The sequence below is a fragment of the Ostrea edulis genome, chromosome 6, assembly GCF_947568905.1.
Source record: "Ostrea edulis chromosome 6, xbOstEdul1.1, whole genome shotgun sequence".
Lineage (NCBI taxonomy): Eukaryota > Metazoa > Mollusca > Bivalvia > Ostreida > Ostreidae > Ostrea > Ostrea edulis.
The window spans coordinates 76,089,319-76,117,076 of NC_079169.1; the positions used below are offsets into that span (position 1 = coordinate 76,089,319).

At 36.6% G+C, this 27,758-nt stretch overlaps 1 protein-coding gene across 4 annotated transcripts; it reads left to right on the forward strand.

Moving 5' to 3' along the window:
* Positions 1-912: 912 nt before the first annotated feature.
* Positions 913-26,509, forward strand: LOC125647615 (excitatory amino acid transporter 1-like). Of its 4 annotated transcripts, XM_048874363.2 has the most exons (12): positions 952-1,108; positions 2,900-3,115; positions 3,730-3,804; positions 3,903-4,025; positions 6,031-6,112; positions 18,284-18,326; positions 19,631-19,742; positions 24,868-24,994; positions 25,104-25,337; positions 25,469-25,663; positions 25,854-25,988; positions 26,129-26,509. In XM_048874363.2, the coding sequence occupies exons 2-12, from the start codon at positions 2,971-2,973 to the stop codon at positions 26,328-26,330; spliced, it is 1,473 nt and encodes a 490-aa protein (XP_048730320.2). In that variant the 5' UTR covers positions 952-1,108; positions 2,900-2,970; the 3' UTR covers positions 26,331-26,509. The 4 variants fall into 4 exon arrangements, with proteins under 4 accessions (XP_048730321.2, XP_048730320.2, XP_048730322.2 ...); XM_048874364.2 differs by lacking the exon at positions 2,900-3,115 and having other exon boundaries at positions 913-1,108; XM_048874365.2 differs by lacking the exon at positions 25,469-25,663.
* Positions 26,510-27,758: the final 1,249 nt, after the last annotated feature.

The following is a 27,758-nucleotide window of genomic DNA, read 5'->3' on the forward strand; positions in this document are numbered from 1 at the left end:
ACTATCTACTTTGTATTGCTTATAGGAGTTATGAGATCGATCACTGTTCGTTATCTTCGCCTTTCATGTATAGGAGTATAAAAATAGAAGATATATTAGGTGAATCAAAAACTGTTAATATCGTGCAGATTTAGAACGTTTTGATTAATCAATCCTTCCGCTTTAAAATACAGTCCCTGCAAAACCCTTTCAAAATTTGAATTGACTAATTGTTTTTCAACTGGATAGGGTACAGTAATAGATGTGTAATATGTTTGCACCAATGGGATTAGTTTTGAATCAGTAAATACTTAGTTGTAGCATCCTGCGCAGTTGTGTTCAAAAGCTCAGGAGCTAACTTCGTTAAGAAGCTGTCCTATTCCTAATGTTTAAATGTTATTTCAGACATGCACATGAAATATGTTTTTGTAAGGGGGCACGTGTTTCCTGAATAAAAATCTTTGTACAAGCATTGAAAAATTTCCTCAATACCCAAAATGGAAAAGTGACCCAACGTAGACCCGATGTTGACATTACAGGTTTTTTATTACATATATGTAGGTATCTACATGTAACGTTGGTGCAATTTCAAGTTGGCCAGATGTTAAAGTCTTTGTATACAAATTATGACATATTGTGAGTATGTAACGTTAGGCCAATGTTGACATACTTGTATATAACAAACAAGTTATTGCTTTTATTTTTCTATTATCAATTTGGTATTCAGGTTTAAATCTTTTGGAAGTCCTGCACTTTTTGTTTGAACACACACACACACACACACAATCAAAATGAAATCCATGATGAAAATGAAATCCATGATGAACAGTTAAAAGAAAACGACTAAGTAACAAATCTTCTGATATAACAACCATTTCATATTTGAAATTCATTGATTTTAATAGAAAATAGCGCTCCATAATGGTAGCATTCTTATTACATAACGCGTTTAAAGTGTTGGTTTTAGGATGCACGTCCTCAGATAATTCCTCTGTGCGGGGCTGGTCAGTTTCCGTGGTAACCACGATATCCGATTCCCCACTGACGGGACGGTCTTGAATGAAAAGTTCACCCTATCTAGATACAAATCTGAATCTAGGACACGTTAGAAGAACAACAAAGAAAAAATGTAAGCGCTTTATTTTATTTCATTATCAAAATATAGGTATTTGCGAATATTTGCAGTATTGAATAGCTGTAGCTTCTAGTACAGGTTAAGCTCTTTCTCGATAATTTTTTTTTTTAAAATTGGTTTTTTTTTCTGTCGGTTACAAGTACGGACACCATCCGCTGACTGGAGAAAAATATCCGCCCTTGCAACTAAAAACTTTTACGAAATTAGTTTTACCAATCCATGCATCTGTTTATTAGTATAACTACATGTATGTTAAAATGTTGTAAACTTGTGAATAAATAAGCCATAATCTTGCTGCAGTGAATAATATAAATGATACAACACAGACACAGCATCTTGTAATTTATGGACTCGACTCATGGAGTGGAGTGTGGAAGTGGAGTGTAGTCAGATTTTGGAGCGAAATCTTGAAATCATAATTTTTAAAATCGTTAATATAAATTGATATATGATCAATTATGTCATTAATTTATTGACTAGAGGTATGATTTAGAGTCCGAGTTTTATTTATTTTATTGGGGGGGGGGGGGGTTGATATTTGCATTAAAGTCATGTAATTTTCATGACTAGAATTTTCTCATGATCGTTTAAGTTCAGTTAGTACATGTATGTGAATTGATGGTCAAATGAAAATAGTTTTAATATAAAGGACAGAAAATTCATTTTTTTTAATTTGGATACCCGCTTCCATAATGGCCAATGACACGAACAATTAGATTGCATTTTTTCAAAACGACCTGTCCCTTCCTATTAAAGGACAAACAAAAAAACTTTTACATAATTAATGCTGGCTAGAGATTGTAAAGGTGTACAAAAACCTTAATTACTCTCTTTTATAAAATAATTTCGTTTGTAGAAATTTTGTATTTAGAATAGGGTTTTGTATAGTTGGTTGTATATTGTTTAATCTTTCATTCATATGGAGACATCACCATTGCCGGTGAAGGGCTGCAAAATTTAGGCCTATGCTCGGCGCTTGTACGGTCTTTGAGCAAGGAGAGGTCTTTATCGTGACACATCTGCTGTGGCACGGGGTCTCGGTTTCTGCGGTCTCATCCGAAGGACCGCCCCATTTAGTCGCCTCGTACGACAAGGGGTACTGAGGACCTATTCTAACCCGTATCCCCACAAGATTGGTTTTGTATAGTAAGTACACTTTTGAATCGGATACAGAATGGGAAATGAAATATGTCAAGTTACGCTCTGTATCACCAGGCATTGTTGGTCCTTTTTCTTAGTAAAGGGTTTGCGTTCTCGAGTGTAATTTCCTTACAGTAATTAATCTGTCGACTGTGACCGCTGTATTTTGGTTTCCGTAACTTAATATATATTGACGTAGTACAGTATCTGTCCAATGTGCAAATATGGATTTTCGTGGATTATGATATATTAACTATGTTAGATGATCCCGACTTTGTTGTTCAGATGTTTCTTGAAATGTTGTATAAAGTAGGTTATTAAACTTAGTTGATATTTGTATCATAAACCTGAGAATAGTCATCATATTCTTTAAAACATGCCTCTAGGTGTTTGTAAACAAAGATAATGATATAATTTATCTTCATGTAGATTGTACATTTTAAGATTAAAATTTGCTTAAAGGAAACTTAGATCCAAACATTCAAGCTATGCCTCTAATCTGTAATTTATCTGCAGAAATAATGATGCTTCAATATCTCAATATAATCAAATTACGATAAAATTCCAAAATGTATCCAAACTCCGCCCCACGACTCTAGTCCATAAATTACACGGTGCCCACAAATACACACATATTTTTAAAAGTTGAAGCTCTGTACAGCAGACGATGACCTCCTTAAAATAAAACGTGGAATGTTGGGAGATTGTAAATAGACATGGCAGAAACCAAGATGAACTGTTTGCAACTGGTGAAGTCCAATTTGTTGGTTATACTGACCATGATTGGCGTGGCTCTCGGCTTTGGCGCCGGATTTCTAGCTCGAGAATTTGATCCTTCCTCTGATGCGCTGATGTGGATAGGTAAATAATAATGTTATCATATATTTAAAAATCAAGTGTCCTATGAATACATTTTTTGGATAGATTTCCATAACACATGTATATACATACACGTACGACGAAAAGTGTTAACCATGTCTCTGCGTGTGCCTGCGCATTCCATGTCATGATATTGATATATTTTGTTAGATCAACTATTACAAACGTATTAAAAATGCATCATGATGTATCATATAGACTTTTGTTACAGGTTATGCATATTTGTTTCCAATTTATTATAATCAAAGTTTCATATTCTAAAACTGTTCCGAAAAGCATATCATATTTCAAGTAATTTTTGGTTGCTTCCTGGAGATTGTAGATTTGATTGACGAGTTCGCGTCGTCAGCGGTTTATGCATGAAGATTTATATACCTGCACTTGAAATCACCGAGTCCTCATATAGATAAACGTTTAAATGAGGTAATACAAATATACCTGTAAACAGTAGCTAAAAAATAATCTCAATCACGTCACATTAGAGTTCAGGAATCTATAAAAACAAGTCACATATCAGAAAAAAACCTTGTAATTAATCCACAAATAGTACACATTTCTGTTAATTATCACTTCTACCCTATATTTTCTTTATTAAGGGATGGCAGGGGAGCTCTATCTCAGGATGTTGAAGTCTATGATTGTTCCTCTTATTGTTTCATCTGTAATAACAGGTAACATTTAGTGTCAGCGATTGCTGAAGGTTTTTCAGAGTAGCTTGATATACTGATGGTATAGATACAGGGTTTTTATTTTCTTTCGATATTTTCAGGAACAGCTTCTATGGATCCGAAGTCAAATGGAAAAGTGAGCGCAGTGTGTTTCTTGTACATCATTTTCACTAATATGATGCCCACCATCATAGGGAGTGTCCTAGTCATAGCAATCAAACCAGGTACTCCGTGACATAGTTTTACGGTGGTTTAAACCAGTGAACTGTCGGTAGGTTTAGGGAGAGTTAGTTTTACGGTGATTTAAACCAGTGAACTATTGGTAGGTTTAGGGAGAATTAGTTTTACGGTGATTTAAACCAGTGAACTATTGGTAAGTTTAGGAAGAATTAGTTTTACGGTGATTTAAACCAGTGAATTGTCGGTAGGTTTAGGAAGAATTAGTTTTACGGTGGTTTAAACCAGTGAACTGTCGGTAGGTTTAGGGAGAATTAATTTTACGGTGTTTTAAACCAGTGAACTGTCGGTAGGTTTAGGAAGAATTAGTTTTACGGTGGTTTAAACCAGTGAATTGTCGGTAGGTTTAGGAAGAATTAGTTTTACGGTGGTTTAAACCAGTGAATTGTCGGTAGGTTTAGGGAGAATTAGTTTTACGGTGGTTTAAACCAGTGAATTGTCGGTAGGTTTAGGGAGAATTAGTTTTACGGTGGTTTAAACTAGTGAACTGTCGGTAGGTTTAGGAAGAATTAGTTTTACGGTGGTTTAAACCAGTGAATTGTCGGTAGGTTTAGGAAGAATTAGTTTTACGGTGGTTTAAACCAGTGAATTGTCGGTAGGTTTAGGAAGAATTAGTTTTACGGTGGTTTAAACTAGTGAACTGTCGGTAGGTTTAGGAAGAATTAGTTTTACGGTGGTTTAAACCAGTGAATTGTCGGTAGGTTTAGGGAGAATTAGTTTTACGGTGGTTTAAACCAGTGAACTGTCGGTAGGTTTAGGGAGAATTAGTTTTACGGTGGTTTAAACCAGTGAATTGTCGGTAGGTTTAGGAAGAATTAGTTTTACGGTGATTTAAACCAGTGAACTATTGGTAGGTTTAGGGATAATTAGTTTTACGGTGATTTAAACCAGTGAAGTGTCGGTAGGTTTAGGAAGAATTAGTTTTACGGTGATTTAAACCAGTGAACTATTGGTAGGTTTAGGGATAATTAGTTTTACGGTGATTTAAACCAGTGAAGTGTTGGTAGGTTTTAGAAGAATTAGTTTTACGGTGATTTAAACCAGTGAACTATTGGTAGGTTTAGGGAGAATTAGTTTTACGGATATTTGAACCAGTGAAATATCGGTAGGTTTAGGGAGAATTAGTTTTACTGTGATTTAAACCAGTGAAATATTGGTAGATTTAGGGAGAATTAGTTTTACTGTGATTTAAACCAGGGAATTATTGGTACATGTAGGTTTAGGGAGAATTAGTTTTACGGTGATTTAAAGCAGTGAACTATCGGTAGGTTTAGGGAGAATTTGAAACATACAGGTTTTAGTTCATTTAACTAGTTTCATGGGAATTCGTTCCACACGACCCAGATTTATTTTTAAACTGATCTTTCCTTTTGTGTCTTTGTTGACTTTAAACTGGTTCAGCAAGCTTTCCATTTGTTTCTCTGATTGACTTTAAACTGGTCCAGCAAGCTTTCCATTTGTTTCTCTGATTGAGTTTAAACTGGTTCTGCAAGCTTTCCATTTGTTTCTCTGACTGACTTTAAACTGGTTCGACAAACTTTCCATTATTTTCTCTAGTTGACTTTAAACGTTAACTAGTTTGAACTAAAACTGGTCTAGTATTTTTTTTTTCACAAACCAGAAGTAGCTAGTTTATATCATACCAAACAAACTGACTTAGTATGCTTAGGGTGTGATGTTTTATTCATCACAATTGTCACAACAGTAGACCTGTTTCCATTACCTGTAGTACTATCATCTATTTAGACTTAAATATCACTAATTAACTATTTTCAATTAGTATCTACGTATTGACCATTGAAATTGTTACTACTAATTCACATCCTTCGAATGTTACATGTATGTAAGTCAGGTTTATTTCAAAACTGTATTAAAAGTTAATGAAACAATAAACTAAAATTTGAAATTGTTAATTTGCAACTGCTCGTTTGGATCTTTGTACAGATATGTTAGCACTGTCCGACTGAACCACGTGTGTTACTTCTTCAACAGGTGAAGGTGTTGCAGATTCAAAGAGTCAGTATAACCTGACTACAAACCTCGAGACACAGGACATATTTGCAGATTTATTGAGGTATAACTTCTCAAAAGGGATTAGAACAATCATCTATACAAAGGGAGAATATGTTAATTTTACTAAATCTCATCGATTGGATGATCTTTGAATGTTTTAGCAATGTTCTACGCACCAGGTGATACCCGGTATAATGAATAGATTATTTAAAGCCTGTTGCTTACGGAACGGGTTGGACTTGTCAGAGTTCAAGAATATTGTAGAACAACCATTCCATCACACCTCCTTACTGAACATTGAAAGCTTAGTCTCCCTAAAGAACAGCACCTTACTGAACATTGAAAGCTTAGTCTCTCTTTACAGAACAGCACCTTACTGAACATTGCAAGCTTAGTCTCCCTTTACAGAACAGCACCTTGCTGAACATTGAAAGCTTAGTCTCTCTTTAAATATCAGCACCTTGCTGAACATTGATAGCTTAGTCTCTCTTTACAGAACAGCACCTTACTGAACATTGATAGCTTAGTCTCTCTAAAGAACAGCACCTTACTGAACATTGAAAGCTTAGTCTCTCTTTACAGAACAGCACCACACTGAACATTAAAAGCTTAGTCTCTCTTTACAGAACAGCACCACACTGAACATTGAAAGCTTATTCTCTCTTTACAGAACAGCACCTTACTGAACATTGAAAGCTTAGTCTCTAAAGAACAGCACCTTACTGAACATTGAAAGCTTAATCTCTCTTTACAGAACAGTACCTTACTGAACACTGAAAGCTTAGTCTCTCTTTACAGAACAGCACCTTACTGAACACTGAAAGCTTAGTCTCTCTTTACAGAACAGCACCTTACTGAACACTGAAAGCTTAGTCTCTCTTTACAGAACAGTACCTTACTGAACATTGAAAGCTTAGTCTCTCTTTACAGAACAGCACCTTACTGAACATTGAAAGCTTAGTCTCTCTAAAGAACAGCACCTTGCTGAACATTGAAAGCTTAGTCTCTCTTTACAGAACAGCACCTTACTGAACATTGAAAGCGTAGTCTCTCTTTAAAGATCAGCACCACACTGAACATTGAAAGCTTAGTCTCTCTAAAGATCAGCACCACACTGAACATTGAAAGCTTAGTCTCTCTTTACAGAACAACACCACACTGAACACTGAAAGCTTAGTCTCTCTTTACAGAACAGTACCTTACTGAACATTGAAAACTTAGTCTCTCTTTACAGAACAGCACCTTACTGAACATTGAAAGCTTAGTCTCTCTAAAGAACAGCACCTTACTGAACATTGAAAGCTTAGTCTTTCTTTACAGAACAGCACCTTACTGAACATTGAAAGCTTAGTCTCTCTTTACAGAACAGTACCTTACTGAACATTGAAAGCTTAGTCTCTCTTTACAGAACAGTACCTTACTGAACATTGAAAGCTTAGTCTCTCTTTAAAGAACAGCACCACACTGAACATAGAAAGCTTAGTCTCTCTAAAGAACAGCACCACACTGAACATTGAAAGCTTAGTCTCTCTTTACAGAACAGCACCACACTGAACACTGAAAGCTTAGTCTCTCTTTACTGAACAGCACCACACTGAACACTGAAAGCTTAGTCTCTCTTTACAGAACAGCACCACACTGAACATTGAAAGCTTAGTCTCTCTTTACAGAACAGCACCTTACTGAACATTGAAATCTTAGTCTCTAAAGAACAGCACCTTACTGAACATTGAAAGTGTAGTCTCTCTTTACAGAACAGTACCTTACTGAACACTGAAAGCTTAGTCTCTCTTTACAGAACAGCACCTTACTGAACATTGAAAGCGTAGTCTCTCTTTACAGAACAGCACCACACTGAACATTAAAAGCTTAGTCTCTCTTTAAAGAACAGCACCACACTGAACATAGAAAGCTTAGTCTCTCTAAAGAACAGCACCACACTGAACATTGAAAGCTTAGTCTCTCTTTACAGAACAGCACCACACTGAACACTGAAAGCTTAGTCTCTCTTTACTGAACAGCACCACACTGAACACTGAAAGCTTAGTCTCTCTTTACAGAACAGCACCACACTGAACATTGAAAGCTTAGTCTCTCTTTACAGAACAGCACCTTACTGAACATTGAAATCTTAGTCTCTAAAGAACAGCACCTTACTGAACATTGAAAGTGTAGTCTCTCTTTACAGAACAGTACCTTACTGAACACTGAAAGCTTAGTCTCTCTTTACAGAACAGCACCTTACTGAACATTGAAAGCGTAGTCTCTCTTTACAGAACAGCACCACACTGAACATTAAAAGCTTAGTCTCTCTTTACAGAACAGCACCATACTGAACATTGAAAGCTTTGTCTCTCTTTAAAGATTTAGAGTTTTAACAGTTGCCCAGATGGATTGTTATTACATATAGTCTTTAACAAATTTTCAAGAAAAATTGTCAAATTCACCACAACATAATTAATTGCAATGCCCATCAATTTTGTAATTATAGATTATGCCAAGATAGATACATTGCACTTAGAGCCCGGAATCGGATGTACATGTATATTGTATACATGTATTTAGTTTTGCATCGAATACAAGACTCCGGGATTAGTTCCCATCCAGATATGACTAACCGATATATATCGAATGATATACTGGAAATAATAAGCAATATTCTTAAATATAATTGTAATATTTTTTGAAAGTAACAACCTTGTCATCAAATGTATTCCTTGAAGTTTGCTTTTATATCCAGTTACTTGAAAATTACGGTGACGTTGTACACTACCTTAATAGTGTCTCATGTTTACACTACTTGGCTTAATAAAGTACAAATTAGGCAACTATCGTTCGAACTAGTGTACTTATAACTAGAGTCACTAAACATTCGTCTTGTAAAGCTCAAGTTATTTCGATAAATTGACACTACATTCTGAGAACATGCGCAATTTCTCCGAACAGCTTTTAAAATCCGAAGTAGTGTCATTACCCTAAGTTCGGTTTTATTGTAGAATAAAAGGGTTTTAGAATTTACATTGCTTATTCATTGCATTTTTTTTTTGTTGGTTTATTGTTTTTGTTGTTTTTTTTTTATTATTATTATTTGTTTACCAAATTACTCGAAACACGGCCTCGGTATATTTTTCATTCGGTCTGAGAGATTGAAATTACACTTCTTTAAACACAATGCCCTTCGAAAACAACAGCCGCATCAACAAGATTTTAAACAACCCTTCAAATTTTTCTGTAAAAAAACTGTACGTCGTCAAGACGCTTCTTCGAAACTGCATACCGATATATCGCCGGCCCCTGAAAAAATCTATAATGAGGTTATACAAACGTTTAAGACACCTTGTACCCCAGGGTTAAACTCATTCAGGGAACTCCCGCAGGTATGGATCAACATTTGTTGGTCGACTCCGGTGTGAGGGAATCTCGTGGTTTAGCTGATATAATGTAGCCCTCTCCGATTTTTTTTAGGGGGATCTCCGTAATTCTAAACATTTGCTGGTTTTCTTTATGCAAACACAGTTGATATTATGTTTCTTAATAAATGCATAAATTTACAACCTGCAACTTACGATTCGTGAGAGTCCATTATATTGTTTTTAACATTTTCAATATATGATTCATGTATTATGCGCCATGTATGATATGTAACGAAGCTGACCTTCCGGTATATGTATGCCCATAAAAGGTAGTGTTTACATCAATGTACATGTACGACTATGGAGGAGTAAGCGATTTCGTCGGTATTGGAAAGGTTTAAATTTGATATCAAGTTAAAAAAACGAGTGTAATTTTTTTCTGTCACCGTATGATTTTTCCTTTCTTTGTCGGCATGGCTGGGATTTGTGTTGAACAATTACATTTTCGCGCTAAATGTCCATGTTTTGGTTTTTTAGTATATCGACTTACGAGATCTCGCGATAACAAGCATGGCGAAGCAGACGAAGAAATTTGCACCTTGTTCATGATATTTAATGAAAAACACCCTTATTAAACAAGTCCAAGCGCAATCTTGGTACTCTTCTTAGTGTAAACAACATTAGAGACAAATTCACTGAACTTATTATAGATTATTCAAAAAATATTTTGCACCATTACGAATATCTTGTGGAATTGTAATCATCTCCCGAAAACGTTAGAATTAAAACATTGGAGAGAGCTTCATTATGGCAGCTACTCGTGGTTCAAAAAGACCTCGTGCCTACCACTGCCGATCTCGCCTCACAAATGTACCCATACAAACTGAACTAACAAGAGGTACTGTGAGCAATGCTCACTAAGAATACCCCCCGCTTATCCCAATCTCCCAAAGGGTGTTGGTAATAGGTATAAACTACCTCTTTTCTGAGTGTAAAAAACAAATGGCATGACAAACCGAACCATATTGCTACTTCGATGTCCAGTGCGCGTGACCTTTGACCTTTTGACCCCAAAATCAATAGGGAACATCTTCATCCCATGGGTAGTCCATATGTATGATATGGTGACTGTAGGTGGAAAGGATAACGCTTTAGAGCCCGGAAACCATATTGCTACTTCGATGTCCAGTGCACTTGACCTTTGACCTTTTGACCCCAAAATCAATAGGGAACATCTTCATCCCATGGGTAGTCCATATGTATGATATGGTGACTGTAGGTGGAAAGGATAACGCTTTAGAGCCCGGAAACCATATTGCTACTTCGATGTCCAGTGCGCGTGACCTTTGACCTTTTGACCCCAAAATCGATAGGGAACATCTTCATCCCATGGGTAGTCCATATGTATGATATGGTGACGATAGGTGGAAAGGATAATGCTTTAGAGCCCGGAAACCATATTGCTACTTCGATGTCCAGTGCACTTGACCTTTGACCTTTTGACCCCAAAATTAATAGAGAACATCTTCATCCCATGGGTAGTCCATATGTATGATATGGTGACTGTAGGTGGAAAGGATAACGCTTTAGAGCCCGGAAACCATATTGCTACTTCGATGTCCAGTGCGCTTGACCTTTGGACCCCAAAATCGATAGGGAACATCTTCATCCCATGGGTAGTCCATATGTATGATATGGTGACGGTAGGTGGAAAGGATAATGCTTTAGAGTCCGGAAACCATTGCGTCTACAGACGGACGGACGGGCGGACAGACAGACGGACAACCCGATTCCAGTATACCCCCCCCCCCCCACAACTTGTTGCGGGGGGTATAATGACTGAAACCTTTCCGCTCTGCAACATCTTGATCACAAGTCAAGGGTTATTGATTCGTGCAAGCACTAGTGCGAAGCAACGAATCAATAACCCTTGACTCATGAAGATACATCTTGATCACAAATATACCCTCCGAAGGATCTCATACCGGCCATCCCGAATTCTCTGCATCTGTGCAGGGTATCTTTGATTTTATTCCTGGTGAAAAGCGCGGAAAAAAGAATCATGAATAGAACAATAGTCCTCGATCGTTCGACGAAATACCATCCTGAGACGACGATTATCTGACGTTTGTTTGATTGATTGATTGTATATTGTTTAATTTCCCACTCGAGAATCTTTCACTCACATGGAGACGTCACCATTTCCGGTGAAGGGCTGCAAAATTTGGTCTTCTGCTCGGTGCTTACGGCCTTTGAGCAGGAAGGGATCTTTATTGTGCCACATCTGCTGTGACACGGGGCCTCGGTTTTTGTGGTGTCATCTGAAGGATCGCCCCATTTAGTCGCCTCTTAGGACATGCAAGAGGTTCTGACTCTGAGGGTCTATTCTCTATTGGATCGTTTGATGACTACCACGAGCTGCAGCCGCGAGTGAAATGTTACCCTCAAGTTATTCCTTACACAAAGAGATTCTAGTATGGCGAGAGTTCTAACGGTTGGAAAAGAACGAAATACCGGAAGATGTAGCCAACAGTCGAATCAAACATATCTCATAGGAGGATCTTTTGGATGACGAGAAGTTTCGACAAAGAAATTGAAGAGAAAACAAGGAAATATCGAGATAAGCGGCGATGAATCCCCGTATTTCTAAGTTCTATGAAGATATATCAAGTTGCTCTACAGGTTCACTATATTCAATATTTAGATCAAGACCGTTGTCATGAAACGTACACGGTTTGTTAAAATGTTTCTGCTCTAAATGAAGAACTCGTTGTGCTTCATTTCGTAATATATCAATTTGTCATTTTTAAAATCAGAGCAGTATAAAATTGGACCGTATTTGAACAAAATTAAAATCCCTTGTTGCTTTTTCAATCACCACACAAACAGTTTAACATTTATATTGATTTCTAAATTGATTCACAAAGCGAGATACTATATCGTCGTTTACGATGTACCTCGTTTACAACACAATCACACGACGTTAATATGTATGCAGTGTTGGCTACACACGTCAGAATGCAAGGAATGGTCGTTCCTTTGGGTAGAAATTCGTTGGTGACGTGGACGTACTCAAACAGGGAATGGCAGTGGGCTAGTTGTATTTCGCGCGTCACAATTTTTCTGAAGAAATTTTATCGCTTATTTTTAATCGCACGTTTCGGGCTTGATAATTTACCAGAAGGCACACGTGGTGGGATTATGATAGGAGTAGTTTTAATATATACACAGGCACTTGGGCATGATGGATCATGTTGGATCATGCAACATGACCCCCTCCTAACCTTCTACACACCTATTTAACTTATGCATTGTAAATATACATTAACTATCATCTAAAAATGTAATAAATCACGTTTCAGCGATTGTAAGAAGAAATATCACTGATAACGAGATTTTTACTAATACGTAACAGATATTTCGATAATCTTTAATGTAGATTTACAAAACATAAGTATAAATAGAAATAAGTGTGTTGATCCCAGGTTAGAAAAAATAAGGGGTGGGGGTGGCATAATCCATGCCCGAAGGTCTGTGTTTTAACATTGACCTATTCTAAAGAACTGTACGTCAATGTATAAATTAAATCCATTCTCATATATAATGGAAATACTGGCCAGTTTATCTGAAATTTTATCACTCCCTTCCGAATATATGAAGTACCAGTTAGGGTCTTATATGCGCGGTTTCGGTTTAATATGGCATTTCGGGAAATTGTGTTGATGAAGGGGGGGGGGGGGGGGGGACTCTGGCTTCAAATTGGCCCAGGCGAGGTAAATATAATTGATAAAAGTCTGACGGCTGATTAATATATAGACACTGGGGAGGGGACTACTCTTATTGATTTATTTAGTAAATAAGTATTTGTCATAAAAGTGGAAATCACTGTGTGTTGTGCATGTATCCTATGTAACTAAAATTGTAAAGTCTCATAAATTATATCAACTATAAACAGTTAAGGGCAAAATATTTATCGATAGCTAAAGGACACTCTGTTGTCTTTGAAAAAAAAACTTTGATTGGGTTCGATATTTGCGTAAGCTATTTCCGTTAAAATAGCGATAAAGCTAAAAATAAATAAAGAAAATCAAGCTCATTTGAGTGTTTATTACCACAGCAAATTGTACTAGAAAACAATGACCACGATTGACGCGCGGACGCGCCGAATACATATCCTACTGCAATACAACTAGCCTGACAGTGTACGGGTCTTCGTCCAAATTCGACAAATTCATAGGGTCCCGGCATAGGGAAATAAAAGCTGTATCGTGTTTCAACATTGATCAAAAAGTCGAATATTCATCGACAAGGGACACTTAGATGTCGTGAGGGAACAGTAAACTTTTGTTTATGTTCGTTGGAAATGTCAGATACCCGATGGACTCAGTTAAGGGATCTCTTATGGTTCTCCCACGCCTCATATCTCAATGACTTAGGTCACGGAAGACACCTGGTTCATGTCAGCTGTGTTAACGATAGCAAGCCCTTGATATGAACTTTTAACGGCCTAAATCCCCCCTCCCCATCCCACGATGTAGCATCAGTTGTGATGCGTTCTCACTATTTCATCGGCTAGATCTCAGACAAGATGTTGACTGGGCACATAAGTCCGTACAATTGTACATGTATTGTACATGTAAATACATAAAGAAATAGGAGATAATATCATTAGAATAGAGTGATCAGTTTTCAACACGATTAATGACCATGTTGACAGATCTGTTTAGCACGCCATATTCTTCAAATAATTTGGACTTCCCGATAATGAGTTAGTCCAACCACCAAAACATCATGCAGTGATGACGTCTCACGTGAGTGACAAATTCCCAAGTGGGGCGTTAAGCAATATACAATCAATTATGCAGTGGTGAAGTATGGTCGTTCTGTATACCCTGAAAAATGATGTCATACCACGAGTCATGACATTACTTTTGAGATTCTAGATCCACAAAGCCAAAAATTAAATCCGCATATAAAATGAACCTCGTTGTTGTGAATGGTTTACGAAGTTGCAGATTACAGCGTGTGGGCAAAGTACAGTTAGTGAAACACAACTTCATGTATTTAACGTAATGGTCGATAAGTATACCAGATTAGCAAGAGTTTCCCTACCTCTATGTTTACTCTGAATTCAGTACACCTTAACCTATCGACCTGAAAATGTAATCATTTATTGAAGTCAGTGTTCAGCTAAAGATGATCTGGTAAAGTTGAAACTCTAATGTAAAAGCATTTGGAGACCCATACGAAACCAAACTAAAGGTGTAGCAGAAAGGCAAACGGACGGACAAATCCCCCATTTTCACTATTTAAAGCGTAGGCATAGAACAGGGAAAAAAACTATATATAGTAATCGACCTTAACAAACCCATTTTACATCATATAAATATCTAGGTCATTCTTAAAGAATATGGCTTTCTGTATATGCGATAACTACATGTACATTCCTTGCTCTTTTGCATTGAACTGGACAAAGTGTTGGATGAAGTCTCCGTCCAATGGAGAAGAGTGAATACTATAATAATAGTTTTCTGAATAAAGTATGTCATGGATAACCCCTTCAACCAAACACACCGCACGCGTTCGAAAAGCATACGTTGATTCTGCTTTTTTGCTACCAACAGGCATGAACAACCGAATATTACATTCATGGACATACACTTTGCTAAGGGGGTAGACTACATCGTCACAATAACTGACTTCCCTTTCGTATTATGCTATACCGCTGCTGTCCGTCTGTCTGTCCCTTTAACTTTGTCTTCGCAATTACTCCTAAACACTTTGGGGGATTTTGATGAAACTTGGTACAAAGAAAGATCACAATATAGAGGTGTACATATTGCAAGGAGAATGCTGTCCAATGTTTTTAAAGGAGTTGTGGCAATTGGACTTAATTTTTTCTATCCAAAATACTTTGTCTTCACAGCTTCTCCTAAACCCTTCGTGGGATTTTGATGAAACTTGGTACAAAAAAAAGAAGGTCACAATGTGGAGATGTGCATATTACAAGGGCAATGCTGCACCACTATTTTTGAAGGAGTTAGGGCCCTTGGACTTGGATTTATTTTATGCTAGTACCTTGTCTTCGCAATTCCTCTTAAACCCTTTGGGGGATTTCAGTGAAACTTGGTACAATAAAAGATCAGAATGTGTAGATGTGCATTTTACAAGAGGAATGCTGTCCCACTATGTTTGAAGGAGTTACAGCCCTTGGACTTAGATTTGTTTAAAGCAAAATACTTTGTTATTGCAAATCCGACGAAATCCTATTATGGATAATCCTTTATTATTTGTTCAAATTACTGGGTCAATAATGTATGCGGGCGTATCATGTACCGGTTTAGCGGTGCCCTATTTTTAAAACATGAATGAAACTATAAATATCAGCAATATATATATATATATATATTCCTTTTACCGTACATTTGATTGCCTAGTTGGGTACATTATAGCTCAGTCGGTTAACGTGTCGACGGCTGTAGATCGCGGGTTCGAGTGCAGCAGGCGTTTTGATTTTTTCTTTCTAATTACTTTCTATCAAAACTGACTATTGTGATGCAATATTGAAAAGTGTCGAAAAATTCTTTTTAGTTTTGATATAAGTTCTCGAGCTCATCAGAGAATTATAATTTTATATTGAAACCGTTTTTCGGAAATTTTAATTCCGCACTGTATAATGCTTGCATTCTATGTGATATTTGAATACAATACATGTATGTACGAATAATAACCGTTTGTGTATCGCTCTTTCCCCACGAACGGAACAATTACGAAAGACCGATGAATAAAGCTATTGACAGCATTTGTTCTCTGTTCAATTCATATCGTGAACAAGCATAGACGAATGAATTGATGACCAGAGCATTTAATACTTTTTTTATGTTTGAGGAATTTGATTTACACCGATTAAGACGATTAGTACGACGCTTTCAAACTTTCAGATCAAGTATGTTATTGAAAGAGCGTAGGGAACTATTTATAGTTTCAACGATGTTATTTGAATCCATCAACTCGCCGAGGATGGAAATTTTGAAATGAACCCAGACATGTCGCGACACCTTGGAATTCAAATCCATGTCCACCTGATTTACACTAAAGATTAGCAGGGGTAAACATGTCATAAACATATTATGTAATGGTACTTTTGGGAATATTGGTATGGTGGTGCACTGACTAAAAGTAAATAGTTCAATGCGAATTGAGGGGTGTTAGAATGACAGATAGGGCGTTGTGGTTAATTTGTGAAGAAATTACATACAAGTAATGGGAAGATTTGCTGTAATCTATTCATTTGTTATTTTATTCTTATTTTTTCTTATTTGTTTATTTGGTTTGGTAAATTAAGAAAACCTTTTCTCCCAAGGAAAACTCATTAGTGCTAAACAGTTGCATGTACGCAGATTCGTTTCATGCATTCATTTTAATCATTTGCGACAATACCGATTGCCGTGCATTATTTTACAACACGTAATGAAGGCCTTTTGCAATCCATTTGAATCCCCACGCGTAAACAATTACCTGTAAAGTAATTGCGCAAACGGAAATTTTATGCACCGCATCTCTGATAATTGCCAACTAATTTTTCATTCGCTAAAAGAAAACACGAACTCTCAGGTATTAGAGAAAACGTTGTAGTGTCTGTCTTGAGTGGTAAATTAGTTTTTACATCATCACTTCAATTCAATTCTTTATTGTCCTTGAGTTATACAACTCATCGGAATACATCTAGTACACGTACAAATGTACATATATACACAATATATCTAATTGTATAAAGTAACAACGGGACAGGAGAAGATAGGGGGGGGGGATTACAAATATAATATAATCACATTTTGAGATGCACATGTTATTAGAAAAATACTTTAATTACAATATTGACTTGCAACGCTAAACTTCGTATTTTCAAAGCTTGCACATATATACTAAGAATTTTCCCAAGTTATTGAGTTCTTTAGTATTGTCTACACTAAGGGGCTTAACTAATTTAAATACACTTGGTTTTGTGTAATAGAAACCCTTATTATATTTCTTTCTCAAATCGATGTAAACTGGACATTTCAGGATAAAATGAAACTCATCTTCTATATCCTTAATTATAGTCACATAATTTACAAAGTTTCGCATTGTTATGCCTGTCTTTTTCAATATTCAAAGAATGTGAAGACATTCTGAATTTAATGATACCCCCTCCCACCTTTAAGTTGATTGGTCTTTTGAGATATGATTGTAAACAGAAGTTATCTATTAAATGTTGATAAAGAACTCTTTTTGGTGAACTTGATAGAGACGACATTAGGTTTTGTTTGCAAATATCCAATTTTCTGAATTCTATTATTTTATAATATGTAAGTTGATTTACACACGACTGTTCAAGCAAATATTCTAAACCAATGCTTGGCAGATCATGTTTCACGTTAACAATCCAGCTGTCTTTGTTTGCAATCATATTTTCATAACAATTTCTCAAAATACATTCATGGTATGTTTACTGCAAATACTTGCATGTACGGTCTGGTATGTAAAGAAAATCATTTTCTTCACATTTTCTGTTGATGTTATCCAAAATATATTGTAATGGTTCACCAATTTACGCTACATATTGTATATATGTTTGCAATTCCAAGTGCTCCTCATTCCCGATACATGTATATATGCACAGAACGAGTCCCGCTAGAAATTCTCCAAGGTAAAAAAAAAAAACACTTGAGGGTATATAGGGTAGGATAACGCAGACAATCTGAGAGCAATATAGCGGACGAGATGAAATAGTTACATGTATTTAAGAATTCATGCAACTTTCTGAAAAATTATCTTTAATATGTAACTTTGAATATGCTATCAATTAATTCTAATACTAATCTTTCAATCCTCACCAGAAACTTGGTACCCGTGAACTTGGTGTCGGCAACATTTGAACAGGTACGTTTCATTTTTTACATTTCGTCAGACTTTGGTGGCATGAGCCTTGATGTTATATTATGTATACTCAACCATATATTCAATGGGTATTATGTAAAATGCAGTGCAAACTAGATTTTATTTGTCTTACATTAATTACATTTTCAAATCTTCACAGCCCTTTGTATACTCTATAACCTTCCTACATGCAACTGTGCGTATCCAAGCAGAGATGGAACGTGGTACCATGCCGATTTGATTTAAATATTATTTCATCTTATTTTAATAAAATTATCTTGAGGAAAATGTTCAAAGTTAATGTTACTTTTAGCATGTTTGATAGCTTGAAGGCAGGGACAGGTGCAATTTGGTTGTATACGTTTGTGAACAAGTTGCCTGATTATGTTTCTTCTGGAATAGTGTCTAAAAGTGAACATAAGTAGTTATGTCAAGACAAATTAAGAATTAGTAGTTTCTGTTATACCAGAGAACGCAATGCATTCGTAGTCTTTTTCTAAAGTCTTGTTCATTAACCATCCAGGGTGAACTTACTTATATATACAGTCCACTCCACTTGTATTAAAGTCGGTTATATTGAAATATCTGGTATATTGAAGTTGAAATAAATCTTCCAGTAGCAATATTTGTGTATTTCAGCATTGGTTATATTGAACTTTGGATATAATGAAGAATTCAGGTCGGTCCCCTGAATTTCATTATATCCGGAGTAGACTGTACATGTATGCGTGACTTCGTGAAAAGTGTTTTTTCAAGAGAATGGGTGTCCTTATTTCTTCAAATGCTCATAGCAGGGAGAGGGTTTCATTCTTAAGTCACTATTGCAATCGGTCAGCGTCCGGCGTCGTCCGGCGTTCGTTAAATAATGAATTCTTTTAACATCTTGATAACTACCATTCCAATTCTTTTCAAATTCTGTATGACGTATCAATGGGTCAAGACGGACATAAATTGTAAATATCGGGAATCGTGCAACTCTGTGACCTTAGGGGCGAGGCAAAAACTGCCAAAAATTGACCAATTTTCAAAACTCTTGGTTTGTTTTTTTCAACCACACACCTGTAAGAAAAACTAAATGAATAGTGAGCCTTTACTGAAAAAGTAAATTTCATGATTCTCTGACTCTAGGGCGTGGCCAAACTTGGTACATTTGTATATAGTGTTTAAGCGTGAAACGTCTTTAAAATTCTAAAATGTAATATTTATGTGTTCTTGAACCCAAGCGTACGTATTTAAAAAAAAGTCATGTGTCTGCCTTTCAGTTTTCTATTATCTGACTCTTCTAATATATTTTTTTTCAAATCTAGGCTCAAACCAAGTACAGTTACGAAAAGGTTGCATCAAATAAATCTGGAAATGTTTCGCAGACTACCATCGTCTCCAAAAGTGTTGGATCCGCACCCAGCTCTAACATATTGGGTAAGAAGAAGCTCGGTTATCTCCCAGCTCTAACATACTCTGTAAGAAGAAGCTCGGTTATCTCCCAGCTCTAACATACTCTGTAAGAAGAAGCTCGGTTATCTCCCAGCTCTAACATACTCTGTAAGAAGAAGCTCGGTTATTTCCCAACTCTAACATACTCTGTAAGAAGAAGCTCGGTTATCTCCCAGCTCTAACATACTGGGTAAGAACAAGCTCGGTTATTTCCCAACTCTAACATACTGGGTAAGAAGAAGCTCGATTATTTCGACGTATAGAAATGCTTGTGAGTGGCACGGTCCTTAAAATGAAAAATGTTGTGGATACCATAGAAAAAGTATCATCAGATAAGGAAAAAACGAGAGGTACATGGGTCACGTTGTTCAAATGAGTCACCATGGCCCTACTGTTGTTCAGGTGTTGTGATTTTAAAAGCTTTTTTCAATCTTTATTCCCATGAAAATCCCCCACGCCCATATTGTGGCCCAATTTAGCTCCAAAGAGCCCTGATATAACCAAACTTCAATTCACAACATGGGGATGTCTCAATACCAATACGACTAACATGACCTTGCTGTTCTGGAAAAGCTGATCCAAGTTGATTGATACAATGAAAAGTCTAGCCATAAGAAATTTTTATACAAAACATGAAACCTCTACCTTAAATAGCCCAGGAGATATTAAATATGTTAGCTTTCCTTAAAACTATTGTTTAACTCCAAGGACAAGGTCACAAGGTTAAACCATTTGGTGCCATATATTAAAAAAAATGTTTTCTGTCAAGGAATATGCATATGAAATGAGGGAGCCCTATCACTCGCAATTCAAAAGTTATGAGCAATGTTAAAGTTACCGACAGACAAACAAGACAAGAAAAATATGCCCGACGATATAGTCGCAGGAGTATAAATAAAAACTAGAATCCACACAACTTCGGAGCATTTAGTGTGATTAAGTGTGACCTGCTACTCTTCAAGAGACTTTGTTTTCATTAATTGCCTGTATATTCCCAAATCACAATTTGATCTATTGTAAGTGTATAAACCTAAATTTTAGCTACCTGAAGATGTTTTTATATCAATATAGCTTATCATGACCCAGCTATTGTTGAGATGAAGTTTCCCTATATAAGTTTTTTTTTTAAAACAAACTTTAATCCCCCTTGTCACCCCAGCGACATATCAATATGGAGTTGTTACTGAGAATATTTTAAAAGATTTTTCCTATGTACTCCGATACAACTTTGATCTCTATGTGTGACTATTGTGACTTCAACCTACCCCCAGAGGTCATGATTTGAACAAACTTGAATCTACTTTTATGTCAGAAAGCTTTCATTTCTGTCCCAGAGTTGATCAAGCGTGAAGTATTGGTCATATTGTCAGACCTGAAAGCTACATGAAAGAGAGTGTGTCCACAGGTATAGTATTATTGCTATACACCCCAAAACTGAAACAAAGTGTGACAGATGCACGGACAAGGGTAACAATAAATGTCGTTATCACAAAGCAGTTTGTAGCAGAGTTTGAATAAGAATAAATATCATTTTACACACTGTGTTTTAGGTCACCTGAGTCACTCAGATGACCTATTGCTATTTGTCTTCATCCATCGTGCATTAACAATTGAGCACTATTAACATCTTGATGACTACCATTACAATTCTTTCCTAATTTGGTATTAAGCACCTTTGAGATAAAGGGGACATGAATTGTAAATTTCAGGACTCCGGTACCCCGGGGTTTTAGGGATGGGGCAAAACCTGCCAAATATTGATAAATTTTCAAAAATATTCATCTGAAAGAAACACTAAATACAGTCATGAAGAGCAGGAAAGCCTCTACCAAAATTGTAAATTTCTTGATCCTCGGGTTAGAGGTGGGCGGGGCCAAACTTGGTACATCTATACTTATAAATTAATTTTGCCAATAAACTCCGAAACGCTTGCTCCAGAGTTACTGCTTGCACCTTTAATATTGTTTCATGTGTGAGGTGAAGTTCGTAAGCTATAATTGAATCTTACTTGATTAGTACGATCGTAAAATTAATCAAAATTCTACTTTCGTTTTCAATAAACTACCCAACGATCTGAAACATCGATAAATTTTTAAATACGATATTCATCTGATATTTTCGATGTTCTTATTAATATTTTTCCCGTTAATATAGAAGTCACTGTTACGACTTTTTGCAATAACAATTTATTAACAATTACTTATATGTGCAAACACATGGATAAACACAAGAAAGGTTTTATTTTGGTTGGACATATTTTGTGATGACACAGTTCTTGAAAATAAGTAATATGATTAATTGTATATTGTATAACGTCCCTCTCGAGAATTTTTCACTCATATGGAGACGTCACCATTGCCGGTGAAGGGATGCAAAATTTTGGCCTATGCTTGGCGCTTCAGACCTTTGAGCAGGGAGGGATCTATATCGTGCCACACCTGCTGCGACACGGGGGCTTGGTTTAAGCAGTCTCATACGAAGGACCGCCCCATCTAGTCGCCTCTTACAACAAGCAAGGGGTACTGAGGACCTATTCTAACCCGGATCCGCAATGGGACGAAAAACGAAAACTGTCAAATAATATTCTAGTATAGTATTCACCTTAAAACTTAAACATTTATCAAAATTGGATTGTACACTACCTGACAATGTTCAAGAAACCAGGCCACTTTTACAGTATAGCAGTTTTTTCTGTTTGACATTCATATAAAGTGCATAATGTTTTCGATTATTGCGTTTGACGATAAGAAACGACATGTATTCATAATTTTGCCCTTAATTTGTCGCACTAGACAAAAACTACCATTATAAACACAGTCGCAATACTGAGTTTCAGATTTTTAGATTATGAACGATCGTTCATTTTGTCTTTGCTCAACTAATCGTCATGACGGATTACAATTACATTTGTAAAACCATGATCTAATTTTCAATACGGAGAGATCATTTATGTGACATAAGGAACATTTGATTTGGAGCTCCATGTGACTTCCTAATGATCAAGTGTTATTTACTGTATAAGTTTCATTTACTGTATATGATATCAATAAATATAACATAACTAATACACGCAATTATTAAAAACATTTTCTTAAATTCATTTGAATTAAAGATACCGTTCATTCAATTCATATGCGCAATAATTCAAACACGCATTAAAAAAGTCCTTCCTCTCTGCAATATCATTTGATTGTGATTTCCCGCGCTTGCACGGGGTTTTATTGGTAATGTTAATGTGTAAAACATTTAAATAACATGCTATTGATACTAAATTGAAACTAAATGAATATTCAAAAGGAGCAGATACTCTTTTACAAAAATTGTAAATTCCATGATCCCAGGGGTAGGGGATTTTGGTTCAAGGGAGGGGCAAAATTTATCATTTGAAGGACTTCTTATTTAATTTCGCTGATTGTGCATAAAACTTAAATGCATATTAAGGAAAAGCAGAAAGTACCAATTTTTTTTTATTTCGCAACCCCAGGGTTCTCACTCTAGGGTGGGTATAATATGATATTAATATGACATATTTTATATAAAATCTTTCATCGGTATGAGCATTTTTGGGAGCATTTGTGTTTTAAATACTGCTTCTGAATATTAGAAATTAGCTTAGACATTTAGAACAGGATAATTGTTATAAATTCCATAGCCCTTGGGGCTAGCGATAAGGTTAACTAAATACCCAGGTGACCGATGAGGCCTGTAGGCCATTTGTTCAAACTTAAATGCAACAAAAACGTGAAGGATGCTGAAATGATGCGTTGTCTTTTCAGCTATATATTTCTGAGAGGGCTGACTCCTTACTATAAACATTTTTGCATTCGAACACAAAGTTTCTCATGTTGAAAAGGGTCACTACTTCCCCAACCGAAAGGTTAGGTTGCACTTCCTGTACCTCTCGTTTACTGTCACAGACTGCAGATAATGTTGTGGTGTTGATTATAAATATCTAAGGTTAGGTTGCACTTCCTGTACCTCTCGTTTACTGTCACAGACTGCAGATAATGTTGTGGTGTTGATTATAAATATCTAAGGTTAGGTTGCACTTCGTGTACCTCTCGTTGACTGTCACAGACTGCAGATAATGTTGTGGTGTTGGTTATAAATATCTAAGAAAACACTGGAGTCACTGACTTCTCGCTGTTATGACTGCATTCTTTGAATGTTAGCCGCAGTACACTAAGAGGCGCAAACGCCTATTGATTCTGAGGTCAAAAGGTCATGGGTTGTGGCCTCGTGCTATTTTTCGTAGTTAGAAATGTCAAAGACACCACATTACATGTATCATTTCATTTTCTCAAGATAAAAAGTATACCTGATCCGGATATAGGGCTCACGGTGGGTGTGACCGGTCAACAGGGGATGCTTAATCCTCCTAGGCACCTGATCCCACCTCTGGTATATCCAGAGGTCCGTGTTTGCCCAACTCTCTATTTTATGATTAAACAGACAGTTGGGAGAACGTTGTTGATGGAGATAATTTGAATTTCAAAGTCAAGCTGACTTTTAGACAAATGTCACTCAAGGTCATTATAGAGTGATCATTGACCCTGAGTGACCTTTGTCATTTACCTATTACATGTTCTTATTTGTGTGATATATGATCAAAAACTGTTCAACAACTATTAAGATAAGGAGCTTTTTCCTTATATACGATGTTATGAGTAACCTTAACCTTTCCAAAATTACCTTGATTAACCTTTGGCAGAAAGTCATTTAGCCACAGAGACACTAAATATTCATTTGTATCAAAGTATGGCCTTCCTTATTCAAACACCGAGATTTCTTGTTGAAAACAAAACAATACATCATTTTAGGCGGAATTGTCAAGGTTTGAAGTTTCCTTTTTAATTAAATGAGTCTAAAAGCAATGTTACTCGACACCACTCGCGAACATTGTTATTACTGTCTTGGAAAGCTAAAATATCACGTGTTCTTTACAAAGTGCTGACGAGAGGTTCCATTAGGTAAATGTTATAATCCTGTAGCAAGGATTCTCCATACAACTCAAAGACTTTTTGTTGTTGTTGTTGTTTTAAAGTACATGTAGTTTTAATGCAGTTACAAAACGGCAAAACACCATTAGTATACTGCTTTGTGCTTACAGGCCTCGTCATTGTCAGTGCGGTATTCGGTCTCGCAACCAGCCATATGCAGGACGTGGGATACCCCTTTAAACAGTTCTTTAGTTCGGCTACTGAGATCATCCTTAGGATACTTCGCTGGCTAATATGGTAAGTAAATTCAATGAAATCTCTCTCTCTCTCTCTCTCTCTCTCTCTCTCTCTCTCTCTCTCTGGGTGTAAGATGAGTTCTAAAAGTATATATGTTGTTATAATACAGGTCTACTCCTGTTGGAGTGTTAAGCTTAATTGCAAAGACTATGGCTGGATCTCAGAATCTTGAGGACGATATGCGAAAATTGGGGGTGTACTTCGGAACAGTGATGACGGGGCTATTGATATGTGGATTCATCATTCAACCAATTACTTACTTCATCGTTTGTCGAAAAAATCCATTTGTCTTTTGGTTTTCTATACTTCAACCCACTATGATAGTTTTTGCTACCTCAAGCACGTAAGTAATAGAATACTATTAATAGTTCTAGTATGTCGTTAAACAGATATTACACAGTATAAAAAAGTATGTCGTTAAATAAATATTATACAGTATAAAAAAAGTAGAGATGTTTTGAATAATGTATTCAGCGCCATCGCCATACCGGAGTCGTATGAGTGTTTGGAGGAGAAGAACAGCCTGGATAGAAGAGTTACTCGTTTTGTGGTCCCTCTGTCAGCTGCACTGGGTCGATGTGGAAGTTCTATGTACATCACTGTGTCCTGTTTGTTCGTAGCGCAGCTCGTCGACATAGAAGTGGACTTTTCCAAAGTGGTCGTAGTATGGTAAAAAAAAACAAAAAAAACTCTGTGTTGCCTGCTATACAACGTCGCAAGCCACAACTGAAACGTGCGATCCTCTTCCCTTTGAAAGGGAAGAGTGGCGTACATGTACCAGCCGTGGCGTGCGACGATGCCTGTTACAATGTAATTCCATAATTTCGCGATTTATGACATTAACGATTCTCTTTCACAGCATTCTGACCACGTTTTCCACCTTGGCAGTACCCTCTGTGACTGGAGCAAGTCTGATAACAGTCATCATTCTACTCACAGCCCTAAACATACCCGCTGAAGCTGCCTCTCTTCTCTTTGCCCTTGAATGGTTTCTGTAAGTATCCTAATCAAATTCCTTCTACAGAGTTGTTAAGAAAAATTTTATTGTGGTGTTCAATGATTTTATTGTCTAAAACAGATGGATTTGCATACTATTTTTCATGTTTATTTCACCTGTGATCTTACGTTTTACAGGGACAGATTTCGATCAGTGGTCAATTACTACATACAAACACTCGGTGTGGTGATCACGTTTGAAAAGTGCAAGTCTTCCCTAACGTCCTGTGAGGACAAACTTGACGTCGATCAGGAACAAACGGATGCCATCGTGTCAGTCCCTGATGGTGACATACCCAAGAATTTTGAAAGAACAACCCAAGAACAATCCCACTTGTAACATATATACATATGATTTGGAAAATCAACGATTTATCAGTCAGAAAAATAATACTCAGTTTTTTTTTGTTAAAGGTAAATACTATATACGCTATGTAGCATTTTATTGACGTGGATTAACTGTGATGGTGTACACGTTGTATTTATGTGTAATTTGAACTTTAACCTTTTCAACAGGCAGGAGTGTTGCTTTATCATTCATGTATTGAACGTAATTTTATGTCCCAGGGAGGACAGATTACTTCACAAATATCGTCAATTTAGAGCCCATTCAGTACCTCTGGTTCTGCTTCGTAATGACCACACTTAAAATCTCCAAGTCCTTTAAAATTGGTGTTGGGACACCTGCGCCTACCCTGGAAGGCATAAGGTTTTGAGTGACGCAGTTCCTAGTGACAGCATATTTCATTCTCTGGTGGTATGCGGGAAGAATGAAAATTTACAATAAGAATTACTACATGATGACTGTTGGAAGGCGAGATGATGAGAAAGCCTCGTTCCGCGTAGTGACATCGTCGTTAGCTACGCTTACTGAGTCCCAAGTCCTGGATTACACATCGACGTGGTGTAAATGGAGACAATGGGCGTGGCTTCCGACAATGGCGCCGTGGTGGTAAAAGTTTATCGCTTTTTTCAATAGCCACTTCGTTGTTTGCGATTTTACTTTGTTTACTTCGTTGTTTAGCATCTTGATGACGACAATGGTTTAATGATCCCCGATAAAGTATTTCTATGCAGTGCAGAATTACTAAGTCATTGCGAGGGTTCAAATGTCTAGATTACAACAAGTTGATTTTTTAAAAAAATCTCAGTGGCTTTAAATTTCATCAAATGAAAATGCAAATACGTGTATCATCATGTATTGTACATTAGGCCAATTCAACTTAATTAGTAGATTGTCATCCAGGGTCAGCAAAAAGTATGGGGCGGGTGGGAGGATTTTAATTTTAATTTTCTGAGAAAAATATTAAAGACAAACGAGACCCCCCCCTCCCTCAACAGATCCGCATCATTTAATGGCAGATGGATATCAATCTGCTATTTTCATGCACTAATTCTAGGTTAAGCTTTAATTTAAGGATATAACAGAAATATTCCTAACTTTTTCAATATTTACGTCTGTAAGAACGCGAGAAATTAAGAAAACCATATAAATCTATTTTCTTCACGTGACTTTTCACGTTCCTATACCGGAAATGTAAACAAGTGTAAATACCGGAGTCGGACAAGAAAATATTCCGGAAATCGCAAGTTTCGCAAAATAAAAAAAATTCGGGGCGGGTCAATTTTTGAGGGGCGTGCGGGGATGATAATCTATCAATTAAGTTGATTTGGCCTTAAAGGTTTTTTTTTAAATACATGTAATGGTACTAGGTGTCAGGATGGACTATTTGAAGTAGAGTTTTTTCCTATGTATTACGGTACGAAT